Source organism: Phyllostomus hastatus, unplaced genomic scaffold, assembly GCF_019186645.2.
Source record: "Phyllostomus hastatus isolate PE091 unplaced genomic scaffold, TTU_PhHast_1.1 phas_scaffold_114, whole genome shotgun sequence".
NCBI classification, from domain to species: Eukaryota; Metazoa; Chordata; class Mammalia; order Chiroptera; family Phyllostomidae; genus Phyllostomus; species Phyllostomus hastatus.
Genome location: NW_025334006.1, coordinates 8,749,669 through 8,762,716, shown reverse-complemented (window position 1 = coordinate 8,762,716; position 13,048 = coordinate 8,749,669). Strand labels below are relative to the sequence as shown.

The window sequence follows — 13,048 nt, the reverse complement described above, 5'->3', positions numbered from 1 at the left end:
GACTGAACACCACCATGAACTATGGACTCTGGGTGACTGTGCAGTATCCATGTAGGTTCATCAATTGTAACCAATGTACCACTTTGGGGGATGCTGACAATGGGGAGGCTGTGCACGTGAGGGGTCTGGGAGTATATGGAAAATCTCTGCACCTGCCTCTTAATTTTGCTGTGAACCTAAATCTGCTCTTTAAAGAATCCTTAAAAAAAAAAAAGTGGTAAAAGCATGGGTAAATCTGCATGAATAGCAAAAACCAATGTTATGATATATAAATATGTACATTTACATACTCACATATGCATACAGGTAACAAGTATCCTAAGGTCCTCAAATTTCCATGAACAGATAAAAGACAAGACGAATATCTGATTTTGATATATCAAAAATTCATGTTGCAATTTCTAGGCTAACCACTAATGAAACTTTGAAACTGTTATCCCACATGCTGCTGCTGCTGCTGCTGCTCTGCTTATTTTTATTCAGCCTGTTTTCTGTTTCACTCTGGATAGTTTCTATCCGGCTTCCAATTCACTGATCTTCCCCCCATGCAGTCTTTAATCTTCTATTAACTCCATGCAATGTATTTTTCATGACAGAAAGACAGATAGAGAGATAGTTTCTGTCTTTCTTTTTTTTTAATAAATTTCTGGGTCCCTCTGGATGTCTTATTTTGTTCCTCATTCTTATTATGTCTTTCTATACATTGTTAAGCATCTAGACCACATCTATAATAGCTGTTTCAATGTCATTACCAGCTCATCCATCATCTTTATCATTTCTGGGTTTGTGTCTGTTGATCCATTTTTCTCCTGATTATGGATAATTTTTTATTGCATGCAGTACACGGTTGTTACGTACTGGATTTTTTTTTTTAACACAGTATTGTATGTATTGTTCACTCTGTCATAAAGTAAAGTTACCTGGGATCAGTTTTTCACCTTTCAGGCTTGCTTTTAAGCATTTAAAGCTTTAATCTAAGGTTAACATATACCCATTACGGAGGTGATGCCTTACTGAGAACTATACTAGAAGACAAGGTCTTTCTTTCCGTTCTCACTGATGGGAATATAAACTATTCTCGGCCTGGTGTTCTGGTGATTCTTTGGCCTTGGCTGGTTTCCTTTTACATATTTATGGATCAGTTCTTATCCTAAGATTCAAGGGGAGCTCCAGCAGATGGCTGGAACTATCTCCTGCCTTTCTTTTTCCCCTCCTCTCTCTTTTCCACCACTCCCTCTCCTCCCACCTCCTTCCCCCTTACTCTGCCCTTCAAATTTGAGCATTCTTAGCCTCCCCAAACTCCACGTGTTTTCTCAACTCAGAGAGATAACTACCTTTCTTTCCAGTATGCCCTTCTTGACCCGAGGCCTGTGATCTGCCTCTGGGCAATGAGCTGCTGGACAATGAGCTCCCAGGGCTCACCTTGTTCTTCTTTTTCATCAGATCACAGTCCTGGGATGCCTATTACTCTAGTGTCTGAAAAATACTGTGAAATACGTTTTGTTTGATTTCCCAGGTATTAATGGTAGAGGGTAAATCTAGCTCCTTTACTCAATCATGGTTGGAAGCAGAACAGAAATGTCTTCCTAATATCAAAACATATGATAAAAAAACCATGCGGTGAATTACCTAGTTACTCCTTTATTATTCATTTCCAACACTAATCCATTGTAATTAAAGAACAGTCTATACAATTTCAATCCTTTGAAATTTGTTGTCTTGCTTAATGACTCAATATAGTCAATTTCTGTAAATGTTCTTTGTGTTCTTCATTTACATTTAATGTAAAATTTAATTTTAAAAGTCTGATTTACATTTAACATAGATAATAATGATCTATATCTACTACCTATTATATGACTTATGCTCATCCTGCTTGATCTATGTTTCTTTCCCTTTTTTTAATCCCTTATTCTGGTTTGTTTTTTTAGCATTCTGATTTGGGTTTTGTTTTTTTGTTTTGCTTTGTTTTTTTGTATAGCTAGTTTGGAAGAGAAAAACAATAAAGAAAAATCAATGAAACAAAAACTGGTTCTGTTAAGAGATCAGTACAAGTTTATAATAAGCTTCTAGACAAATCGTCCAGGAATAAAAGAGAGAAGATACAGTTTACCAATAGCAGAATACAAAAAGAGACATCAGTATAAATCCTACAAACATTAAAAGAATAAGGGAGTACATACCATGAACAATTTTATGCCAACAAAGTTTAGCAACTCAGATGAAATGGACAAATTCCTTGAAAGACACAAACTACCAACACTCAGGAAGACAAATAATCTGAATAGCACTTTATTTCTTTCCATTTAATGGGTTAACTATCAAAAACCTTCCCACAAAGAAGATGGCTTCAATAGTGAACTCCTTCAAACATTTCATGAAAAATTAATGATTCTACAAAAACTCTTTCAGAAAGCAGAATAGAAAGAAACTTCCCAATTCATTTTATAAAGCCAGCATTTTCCAATTACAAAACCCAGACAAAAACATAAGAAAAAACTACAGATCAATGTATTTCATGGCCAGAGACTCAAATCCTTAACCAATATTATTAACAAATAGACACCAAAGGTTTTCTATTTTTCAGGAAAATAAATAAATGCACCTCACCATATCAATATTCCAAAAAAGAAAAGCATTTGACAAAATTCAATATCCATTCATGAGAGAAATCTTTCAGCAAACCAGGAACAGAAAGGAACTTCCTCAACCTGATAAAGGTCACCGATGAACACCTTAGAGCTAACGACACACTTCGACACACTTAACGGTGACCCCCTAAAGATTAGGGACAAAGCAAGGATGTCCCTGAGACCAGCACTTCTATTCACACTGCATAACAGTGCAAGAAGATGGTAAGGTAAGATAAACAAATAAAAAGCATACAGATTGAAAAGGAAAAAGTAAATTCTCAGTAATCTCCCATAATACTCCCAGAACAAGTAATTCAATTGAACAAGATCACAAGACACAGGGCAATATACGAAAATCAATTTAATTTCTACAGACTACCTACACACAACAGTAATACAACAGCATAAAAATATTAACTACTTTAGGGTAAGTTTCACAAAATATGGGCAAGACTTGTGTGCTACAAGCTGCAGTACTGCTGAGAGGAACTAAAGAGACCTGCGTGAAGGGAGATACACACGATGTTCGATGTTCGATGTTCGTGGAGCAGAAAACTCAACAATGACACAATGTTAATTCTCCTCAAATTGATTTTTAGATTCAATGCAATCCACCACAAAGTTTCAACAGGCTTTCCCTGCCTTTTCTAAAAATTAAATTTACTGGGGTGACACTGGTTAATAAGATTATATAGATTTCAAATGTACAATTCCATGAAACATGACCCATTTGTGTGGGCAGCACCGAAGTCCAATCATCTTCTGTCACCATGTATTTGGCCCCCTGTACCCTTTACTACCCTACTAACTGCCCCCACACACACCTTCCCTCTTGTAGCCACCATACAGTTGTCTGTGTTTATGGGTTTTTGTTTGTTCATTTGTTATTTTCAGTTATAGCCCACATATGAGGGAAATCCTATGACTCCTAACTTCCTGACTGATACATATTTCACTTAGCACAATAATCTCAAGGTCCATCCATGTTGTCCCAAATGGCAGTGTTTCATCCATTCTCGTGGCTGAGTAGTATTCCACTGTATATAGGGACCACATCTTCTTCAACCAACCATCTATCAAAGGAAACTGTGGTTGTCTCCATGTCTTGGCCACCGTGACTAATGCTGCAATGAACACAGGGGTGCATATATCTTTGTGAACAAATATTTTCAAATTTTTCAGGGAGATACCCAGAAGAGGGATTATTGGCTCATAACGGTAACTCTTCTTAATTTTTTGAGGTATTTCCATACCGTTTTCAATAGTGGCTGTACATGTTTACCTTCCCACCAGCAGAGGATGAGAGTACCTTTTCCTTCACAACCTCTTCAACTTGTTATCGCTCTTCTTGATTATCCAATCTCTTGTAGTTTTGATTTGCGTTCCCCTAATAGCCAGTGAAGTTGAGCATCTTTTCATATGTATGTCTTCTTGGGGAAAAGTAACTGCTCAGGCTCTCTGCCCATTTTTGAATTGATTGCTTGTTTGTTTGGTGTTGAGTTATATGAGTTCTTTATATATTTTGGATATCAATGCCTTGTCAAAGCTTTCGTTTGCAAATATCTTCTCCCCTTTGGTTGGTTGACTTTTTGTCTCGTTGGCAGTTTCTTTTGCTGTGTAGAAGCTTTTTAGTTTAACACAGTCCCATTCATTTCTTTTTGCTTTTACTTCCCTTGCCCTTGGGGTCAAGTTCATAAAATCTCCTCTAAGACCAAGGTCCATAAGTTTAGTACCTATGCCTTCTTCTATGTAACTAACTGTTTTAGATCTTATATTTAGGTCTCTGATCCATTTAGAGTTAATTTTTGTATATGGAACCAAACTATAGTCCAGTTTCATTCTTCTGCATATGACTTTCCAATTTTCCCACCACCACTTATTTGAGGAGGCTTTCTTTTCTCCATTGTATGTTTTTGGCTCCTTCATCAAAAATTATTTGCCCACCTACATGTGAGTTTATTTCTGGGCTCTCAATTCTTTTCCATTGGTCTCTCTGTCTGTTTTTCTCCCAATCCCACGCTATGTTGATTATCATTACTTTGTAGTATATTTGAAATCAGGGAGCATGACACCTTCAGCTTCATTCTTTTGTCTCAGGGTTGCTTTGGCTGCTCGGGGGCTTTTGTAGTTCCATGCAAATCTGATTATTTTTTGTTCTATTTGTCAAAAAAAAAAAAAGTCACTGGGCTCTGGCCAGTGTGGCTCAGTTGGCTGAGCATCATCCTGCACACTAAAGGGTCTCTGGTGTGACTGCAGGTCAGGGCACATGCCTGGGTTGCGGGTTCAGTCCCCAGTCAGGGTGTGTGCAAGAGGCAACCGATCAATGCCTCTGTCTCACATCAACGTTTCTTTCCCTCTCTCCTTCCCTTGCCCTCTTTCTAGAATCAATAAAAGAAAAAAAGTTTAACAAAAAGTCATTGGGATTTTGATGGAAATTGCATTAAATCTGCATATTGCTCTGGGTGATATGGACATTAACTATGTTGATTCTTCCAATCCATGAACATGAAATATCTTTCCATTCTATTCTATCTTTTTCAATCTGTTCTAATAATGCTTTGTAGTTTTCAGTATATAGGTCCTTCACATCCTTTTTTAAGTTTATTCCGAGGTATTTTATTCTTTTTGTTGCAATTGCAAAATAAAATTTTCTGGTTTTTTTAAACTCTTGTTTATTCTGTTACAGCTGTCCCAATTTTCCCCCCTTTGCCCTCCTCCATCCTGCCCCGCCCCCTGCTCCTACAGTCCATGTCCATGGGTCCTTCATACATGTTCTTTGACTAATCCCTTCCCCTCTTTCCACCATTCTCCATCTCCTCTATTCCATGTTTCCATGTTTCTGGTTGTTTTGCTCATTAATTTATTTTGTTCATTAGATTCTTTTTATAAATGAGATCATATGGTATTCCTCTTTCACCAACTGGCTTACTTCACTTAGCATAATATTCTCCAGTTCCAACCATGCTGTTGCAAAGGGTAGGAATTCCTTCTTTCTTTCTTTCTTTCTTTCTGCTGCATAGTATCCCACTGAGTAGATGAAACACAGTTTTTTATTCCATTCAACTGCTGATGGGCAGTTAGGCTGTTTCCAACACTTGGCTATTGTAAATAGCACTGCTATGAACACAGGGATCCATAAGTTCTTTTGGTGTTTCAGGATTCTTAGGGTATATTCCCAGCAGTGGAATCATTGGGTCAAAAGGCAGTTCCATTTTTAATTTTTTGAAGAAATTCCATACTGTTTTCCACAGTGGCTGCACCAGTCTGCATTCTCACCAACAGTGCAGTAAGTTTCCCTTTTCTCCACATCCTCATCAGCACTTGTTTGCTGATTTGTTTATGATGGCCATTCTGCCAGGTGTGAGGTAGTATCTCACTGTGGTTTTAATTTGTATCTCTTTGATGATTAGTGATGCTGAGCATTTTTTCACATGTCTATGGGCCATCTACATGTCCTCCTTGGAGAAGTGTCCTTCTTGGAGAACTGTTCAGGTCCTTTGCCCATTTCTTTTCTTTTCTTTTCTTTTTATTGTAGTTCAGTTACAGTTGTTCTACCTTTTTCCTCATTGCTCTCCCCTGCCCCCACCCTCCCAGTCAATAACCCTCACTGTCCGTGCCCAACTGGATTGTTTGTCTCCCAGGTGTTAGTGTTAAGTCATGTGAGTTCTTCATATATTTTGGAAATCAAAACCTTGTCCGATGTATCACTGGCAAATATATTCTCCCATACAGTCAGTTCTCTTTTCATTTTGATGGTTTCTTTAGCCATGCAAAAGCTTTTTAATTTGATGTAGTCCCATTTGTTTATTTTTTCCTTTATTTCCCTTGCCCTAGAAGATATATCATCAAAAATATTACTCTATTTTTATGTGGGATATCTGAAATTTTACTGCCTATGTTTTCCTCTGGGATTTGAATGGTATAATGACTTATATTTAAGTCTTTTATCCATTTTGAATTTATTCTGGTGTGTGGTGTAAGTTGGTGGTCTAGTTTCATTTTTTTGTGGGTACCAGTCCAGTTCCCCCAACACCATTTATTAAAGAGACTATTTTTACTCCATTTCATCATGTCCCCTTTGTCAAATATTAATTGATGATAGAGACATGGGTTTATTTCTGGGCTCTCTATTCTGTTCCATTGATCTATGTGTCTGTTCTTATGCCAGTACCAGGCTGTTCTGATTACAGTAGCCTTGCAGTATAGTTTTAAATCAAGTATTGTGATCCTTCCAACTTTATTCTTCTTTCTCAAGATTGCTGAGGCTACCTGGGGTCTTTTTTTTTTTTTTTTTGGCTCTGTATAAATTTTTGGAGTATTTGTTCTAGATTAGTGAAATATGCCACTAGTATTTTAATAGGGAGTGTGTTGAATCTATAGATTGCTTTGGGTAGTATGGACACTCTAATGATGTTAATTCTTTCAATCCTTCCTTGAACAGGACATATGTTTCCATTTATTTCTATCTTCTTCAATTTCTTTCTTCAGTGTTGTCTAGTTTTCTGAGTACAGGTCTTTTACCTCCTTGGTTAAATTTATTCCTAGGTACTTTATTTTTTTTGTTGCTATAGAAAATGGGCTTTTTTCTTAGTTTCTCTTTCTGATAGTCTATTGTTAGTATACAAATACCATTGATTTCTGAATATTGACTTATCCCATTATTTTGCGAAATTCACCTATTAGATCAAGTAGTTTTTTGGTGGAGCCTATAGGGTTTTCTATGTACACTATCATGTCATCTGCAAATGTCAGTTTTATCTCCTCTTTTCCAATTTGGATGCCTTTTACTTCTTCTTGTCTGATCACTGTGGCTAGGACCTCTAGTACTATGTTGAATAAGAGTGGTATGAGTGGACACCCTTGTCTTAATCCTGATCTTAAGGGGAACACTTTTAGTTTTTGCCCATCGAGTATGATATTGGCAGTAGGTTTTTGTATATGGCCTTTATTATGTTGAGGTCCCTCTATTCCCACTTTGCTGAGTGTTTTTATCATAAATGTGTACTGGATTTTATCAAATCATTTTTCTGCCATCTACTGATATGATCATGTGATTTTTGTCTTTCATTTTGTTTGTGTGATGTATCACGTTTATTGATTTGTGAATATTGTACCATCCTTGCATCTTTAGAATAAATCCCACTTGGTCATGGTGTATGATCTTTTTAATGTATTGTTGGATCCAGTTTGCTAGTATTTTGTTGAAGACTTTCACATCTATGTTCATTAGATATACTGGCCTGTATGTAATTTTCTCTCACTGTTGTATCTTTACCTGGTTTTGGTATTTTTTCCCCATTACCATTTAGTCCCTTTATACCCCCCTCTCCCGGCAATCACCACACTGGTGTCCATGTCCATGAATCTTTTTTCCTTTTTGCTTGATTCCCTCCACCCTCTAACCTGAAATTTCATAGTTAGTGTACAGAAATACAGTGGATTTCTGTACATTGATTCTGTATCCTGCAACTTCACTGTGTTTGTTTGTTTACTGCTCTTTTTTCAATAATCATTTTTTATTGATTGATTTTAGAGAAAGAAAGGAAGGGGGAGAAACAGAGAGAGAAACATCAACCTGTTGCTCCACCCATTATGCATTCATTGGTATGTGTCCCGCCTGGGGATAAAACGTGCAACCCTGGGGTACCGTGTCGACAGTCCAACCTACTGAGCTACCCAGCCAAGGCTGTTTATTGTTTCTAATCATTTTTTGGTGGAGCCTTGAGGGTTTTCTATATAAAGAATCATGTCATCTGCAAAAAGTGACACCTTTATTTCTTTATTTCCCATTTGGATGCCTTTTATTTCTTTCTCTGGTTTGATTGCTGTGAATAGAACTTCTAATACCATGTTTAATAAGTCTGGTGAGAGTGAACATTCTTATCTTGTGCCTGATCCTTGAGAAAAGGCTTTCAGTTTCTAACCATTGATTATGATATTAGCTAATGGTCTGTCACACATGGTGTTCATTATGTTGAGGTCCTTTCCTTCTACACCCATTTTATGATGTGCTTTAATCATAAATGAATGTTGCATCCTATCAAATGCTTTTTAAATAGAAATGAGCAGGTTGATTCTAAGATTCACATGGAAATGCAAAGAGCCTAGAAGATCCAAAATAATTTTGAAAATAAAATAAAATAAAATAGGAAGACATATATTACCTGATTTAACACTTACTATAAAGCTACAGTAATCAAGATGGTGTGCTACTGGAATAAGAACAGACATATACATCAAAGAAACAAAATAGAATGTTCCAATGTGCCCATATAACTCAAATACCATCATTTCCTCTTCCCCTCTTCCTCCCATAATGATATGCAATTATTCCAGTACCATTTCTTGAGGAAAGGAGGAAAAGGAGGAGATGTTAGAGGGAGGAGAGAAAGGAAATGAAGAGAATTACAACCCTTACTTTATATCCATGTGTATATGATAATAAACAAAAACTAATTCAAAATGAATCAGAGTACCCTGGCCAGGTGGCTCAGTTGGTTGGAGCACTGTTCCATACACCAAAAGATCCCCGTCGGGGCACATACCTAGGTTGTGGGTTTGATTCCCAAACAGGGAACAAATGGGTCACAACGGATTGCTGTTTCTCTCTCCCATTAATGTTTCCCTCCCGCTCTCATTTCCCTTTCCTCTCTAAAAAAGAAATCAGTAAACACACCTTCAGGTGAGGACTGTTAAAAGACAAATTAAAGTAATTGTAAGAAATAAAAACTACAAAATGCCTAAGAAAAAAACATTAAAAAACCCTTGTAACCTTGGATTAGGCAAAGATTTCTATTATACAATTCATAAGAGAAAAAAATGGATAAACTGGACTTCATCAAAATTTAAAATTTCTGCTACCTGAAAGACTAAGAAAATGAAAAACAAGCCACAGACTAGGAGCAACTATTTAGGAAATATATCTGATAAAGGATTTGTATCCAGAATACATAAAGATCTCTCAAAACTCAATAATAAGAAAATATACAACCAGACTTCTGACCAAGATGGTTGTGTAGATACACACAGCTCTCCTGCATGCACAACCACATCAAAATTACAGCTAAACTACAAAACAACCATCATTTCAAGCTGAATGGAAGTCCTACCTACAACTAAAGAATTAAAGAAGAAACCACATCGAGACTGGTAGGAAGGGTACAGACACTGAATGGGCTGGTCCCAAACCCATGTGTGGTATATAAAAATTGGTGATTTTAATATACATAAGACAATATTAAAACCCTGCCCACTTTGCGGAAATGGCCTCTTCTTCTCCAAAGAGCCTTCCTACTTCCTACTACAATCACCCACTTTCACTGTCACAGCCTTTACCACAAACAATATCCCTTTCTTAATTTCATTTCTAAGCATTTCGCTCTCCAGCCACCACTCCTGACTCCAAGAACTCTTTTCCCTCCGTGACCTACATCCATTGACCCTATCAACTTTCTACTGTCTCGACTGGCCCCTGTTCTTACTTTGGGGAACCAAACATAGATTCCATAGTCAGTATCTCAGTTACTCAACTTCCTTGCTCTTCTGTCTGTTAACTAACTTGGCAAAATCCTAACTCTAACTGTTCCAGGCCTTAACCTGAAGCCTGTAGCTGGAGAAAAACATTCACCATGCTTCCTGGTAATACTTTAAACTCATGCCCACTGACTTCAAGGGGCCATCTGTTCTGTCCGATAGGCCCACATTTCTGCAATTCGTTTCTTAGAAAACAATTTCATGCCTTTTTTATTAGTACAGCCATTGTTACAGGCTTCAAGTTTGTCCTGTTTCTTCCCTGCTCTGCATCTTCTTCTCTGCTCCATGTCCAGCTCCTTCTCCCAACTGCCAGCCGTCGAGCAAAAGCAACCACAGGCCCACCACCACATACCTGCACTGCAAACTCACCGAGCCGCAAAGAAGCAACAGCCCTCCGTAACTTGTATAAATAGGCCTGCCCCTTGGCCCCACTCCAGCAGCTTGAAATGCCTAGCACTCTAATGTAATTCCTCTAATAATAATTCTATAATAATCATAGTGATTTTGCTTCCCTGATTAAACCCTGAATTTTTGGTGCAGGGAGTGATTAAAGGGAAATAGGACCTTAGGGACAGGAATCTGAAACAGCTTCTCTGAGTTGATAAAATTACCCTGTTTCCAGTGGTAAAGCGGACAATACTAGTCTATGGCATGCAGTGGTAAAATACTTAAATCATCACCTGCAGACAAGTATGATCAAGAACCCATAGAAGACAAGGCTTTGGGGAACCCAGTAGTTGCTGCCATAGAACATTTTTGTAAAAATGAGTCATATAATAAGTTCATTGCTTCTAAGTACACTGGAGAACTTGGTAAAGAAAACAACGAGCTCAGAGTTTTAGTCCCAGCTCAAGGTCTGGGCAAGTGACTAGAAATCTTCTACACTGCCTTACTAGGAAACCTATGTCATGTGGACACAGGGCTGAGATTGCTGAAAAGCATACCCTGCTGACTGAATTACACGTAAATTCAGTTGACACCCTTATGGGGCATCTTAGGTTAAAGTTAGGACCTTGATTGGGGAGGAACTGAGGACCTGGAAATTGGAATAGGGACATATGGGCAGATTCTGTTGAGGCTGAGTACCCTGAGGCCCTAAATTCCACCAAGGCCCCTTCGCAAGCATAAGTAATTCTTCATCCGCTGTCTGAGGCAAGTCGTCTCCCTTTGCCTGAGGAGTGTGTAACAGTCTCCCCTGGGACAGCTGCCCTACAAGGGACTGATGATGTTCCCGAGGACCCACCCCTGCAACTTCTCTTTGTCTAGACACATAAGCAGACTCAAATCCCAGAAGGACCTGTGGGTCAGGCAAAAACCGTGGCCTATGATGAGAAGCAATAGGTACCAAATGGACTGCAAGATCTCAACAATTTATGTCAACAGAAAGGTGGAAAATATATACTCCGGAATCCCCTTCCCTGTATGGTTCTGAGCCGGAGCTGGCCACGGTGGAAGAGAGGGGAAAGCAGCAGCCACTGTGCTCGAAAGTCAGGGTGGTCTAAGGTAATGAGAGACAGATGCAGAGGTCTGGCAGCTTGAGTTTGTCCTCACCCTTCTTTCCCCCCACTCCACATCCTCCTTCCCACTCTGCATCCAGCTCTTCTTCTCCACTGCCGGCCCTGCTAACCAACAGCGACCCCAGGCCCACCAGAACCTTGACTAAGAACCTGAAGGTGTGGAGCTGTGTGCACTGACTTCCACACCTGTCCACTTCTGCAGCATCAAGCCGAGAGCTGCACAGTATTAACAGTTTTTATGAGGGCATGGAAGATCTATGGGTGAATAGCTTCATACTATATACTTTCCTTCTTTTATTTTCATATATTTGTTAATAAACATTTTATGAAAAGAAATAACTTTTAAGTAGTTTTAAACATTTCAAACAACCGTCTCTAACTTGGAACACTCTCAGTTCCCCAAGGAAAACAAAAGCAACTTTTTCAGCCCAAAATTTAAAAGAAAAAGACTTACATCATTTGATTGAAACAATCGAGTCATTGCAAAGAAGGCTTCTGTGGCTTCTGTAGTTCCAAAGTGTTCACCCTAAGTATAATTTAAAACAATAATTAAGGATTTTCTCTTTATTTCTGCAAAACTCTTTCAGAATGCAGGACAAAAAAATCTATTTGTAGACATTCTGCCTTTTTGCTATTTTTCTGGCACAGCCATTTCCCTGCTCCTTATTTAAAATAATTCAGTAGCACACACCTGCTATGAAAGTTCTAAAATAGTGCTCTCCAACTTTACTGCAGGAACTATTTTAATTTTTTTGAAGAACTATGATTTATAAGGAGGTAGAAAATAATACCAAGCTGAGTTCCTAATCAGACTGCAATGTTATCATTACACTGCCTACAAGCACAGATCATACCGAATAGGAATATCATGAATATTAAACTGTAAAGAACTACTAGGAATCCAGAAAACATAACTTAAAGAGACCCACTAAAAGGGCAGAAACCAGATTACTTATATAAAAGGCTTAAGGGGCTGCTAACAGATCTCAAAATACTGGCTCAAGCCCCTAAAAACATGCTTTGCACGAGAACTTCAGTGTGCTCGGTAAACCAGCTGAGGATCTTGCCAAAACACAGCTTCTGACTCAACGGCTCCGAGTGGTTCCCAGTAATGAGAATGCTGCCAATATGGGAAACACATTTTTTGAGTAACAAGATGTGAAATAACCTGTTTCACTTATAGTCCAGACAATGCAGGTCACAAGACACCTGAAGCATTACCATTTCAATATTCAGTCTCTTCATTCAATCCTATGAAACATGGTAGCCCCAACCACTTTCGGAACTTCAGATTTTACACAGAATATTCACAGTCTTCCCTCTGTCTGTCATGGGTCTAACAACAAGCCAATTTTGATGGGAAAA

At 38.3% G+C, this 13,048-nt stretch overlaps 1 protein-coding gene across 1 annotated transcript in view; it reads right to left on the bottom strand.

Annotated features, from left to right (window-relative positions):
• Positions 1-13,048, bottom strand: part of COPG2 (COPI coat complex subunit gamma 2) — a 130,216-nt gene that overhangs the window by 113,319 nt on the left and 3,849 nt on the right. The window contains exon 4 of the mRNA XM_045855747.1: positions 12,138-12,209. Within this exon, the coding sequence (XP_045711703.1) occupies positions 12,138-12,209 (72 nt within the window). The remainder of the gene's footprint in view (positions 1-12,137; positions 12,210-13,048) is intronic.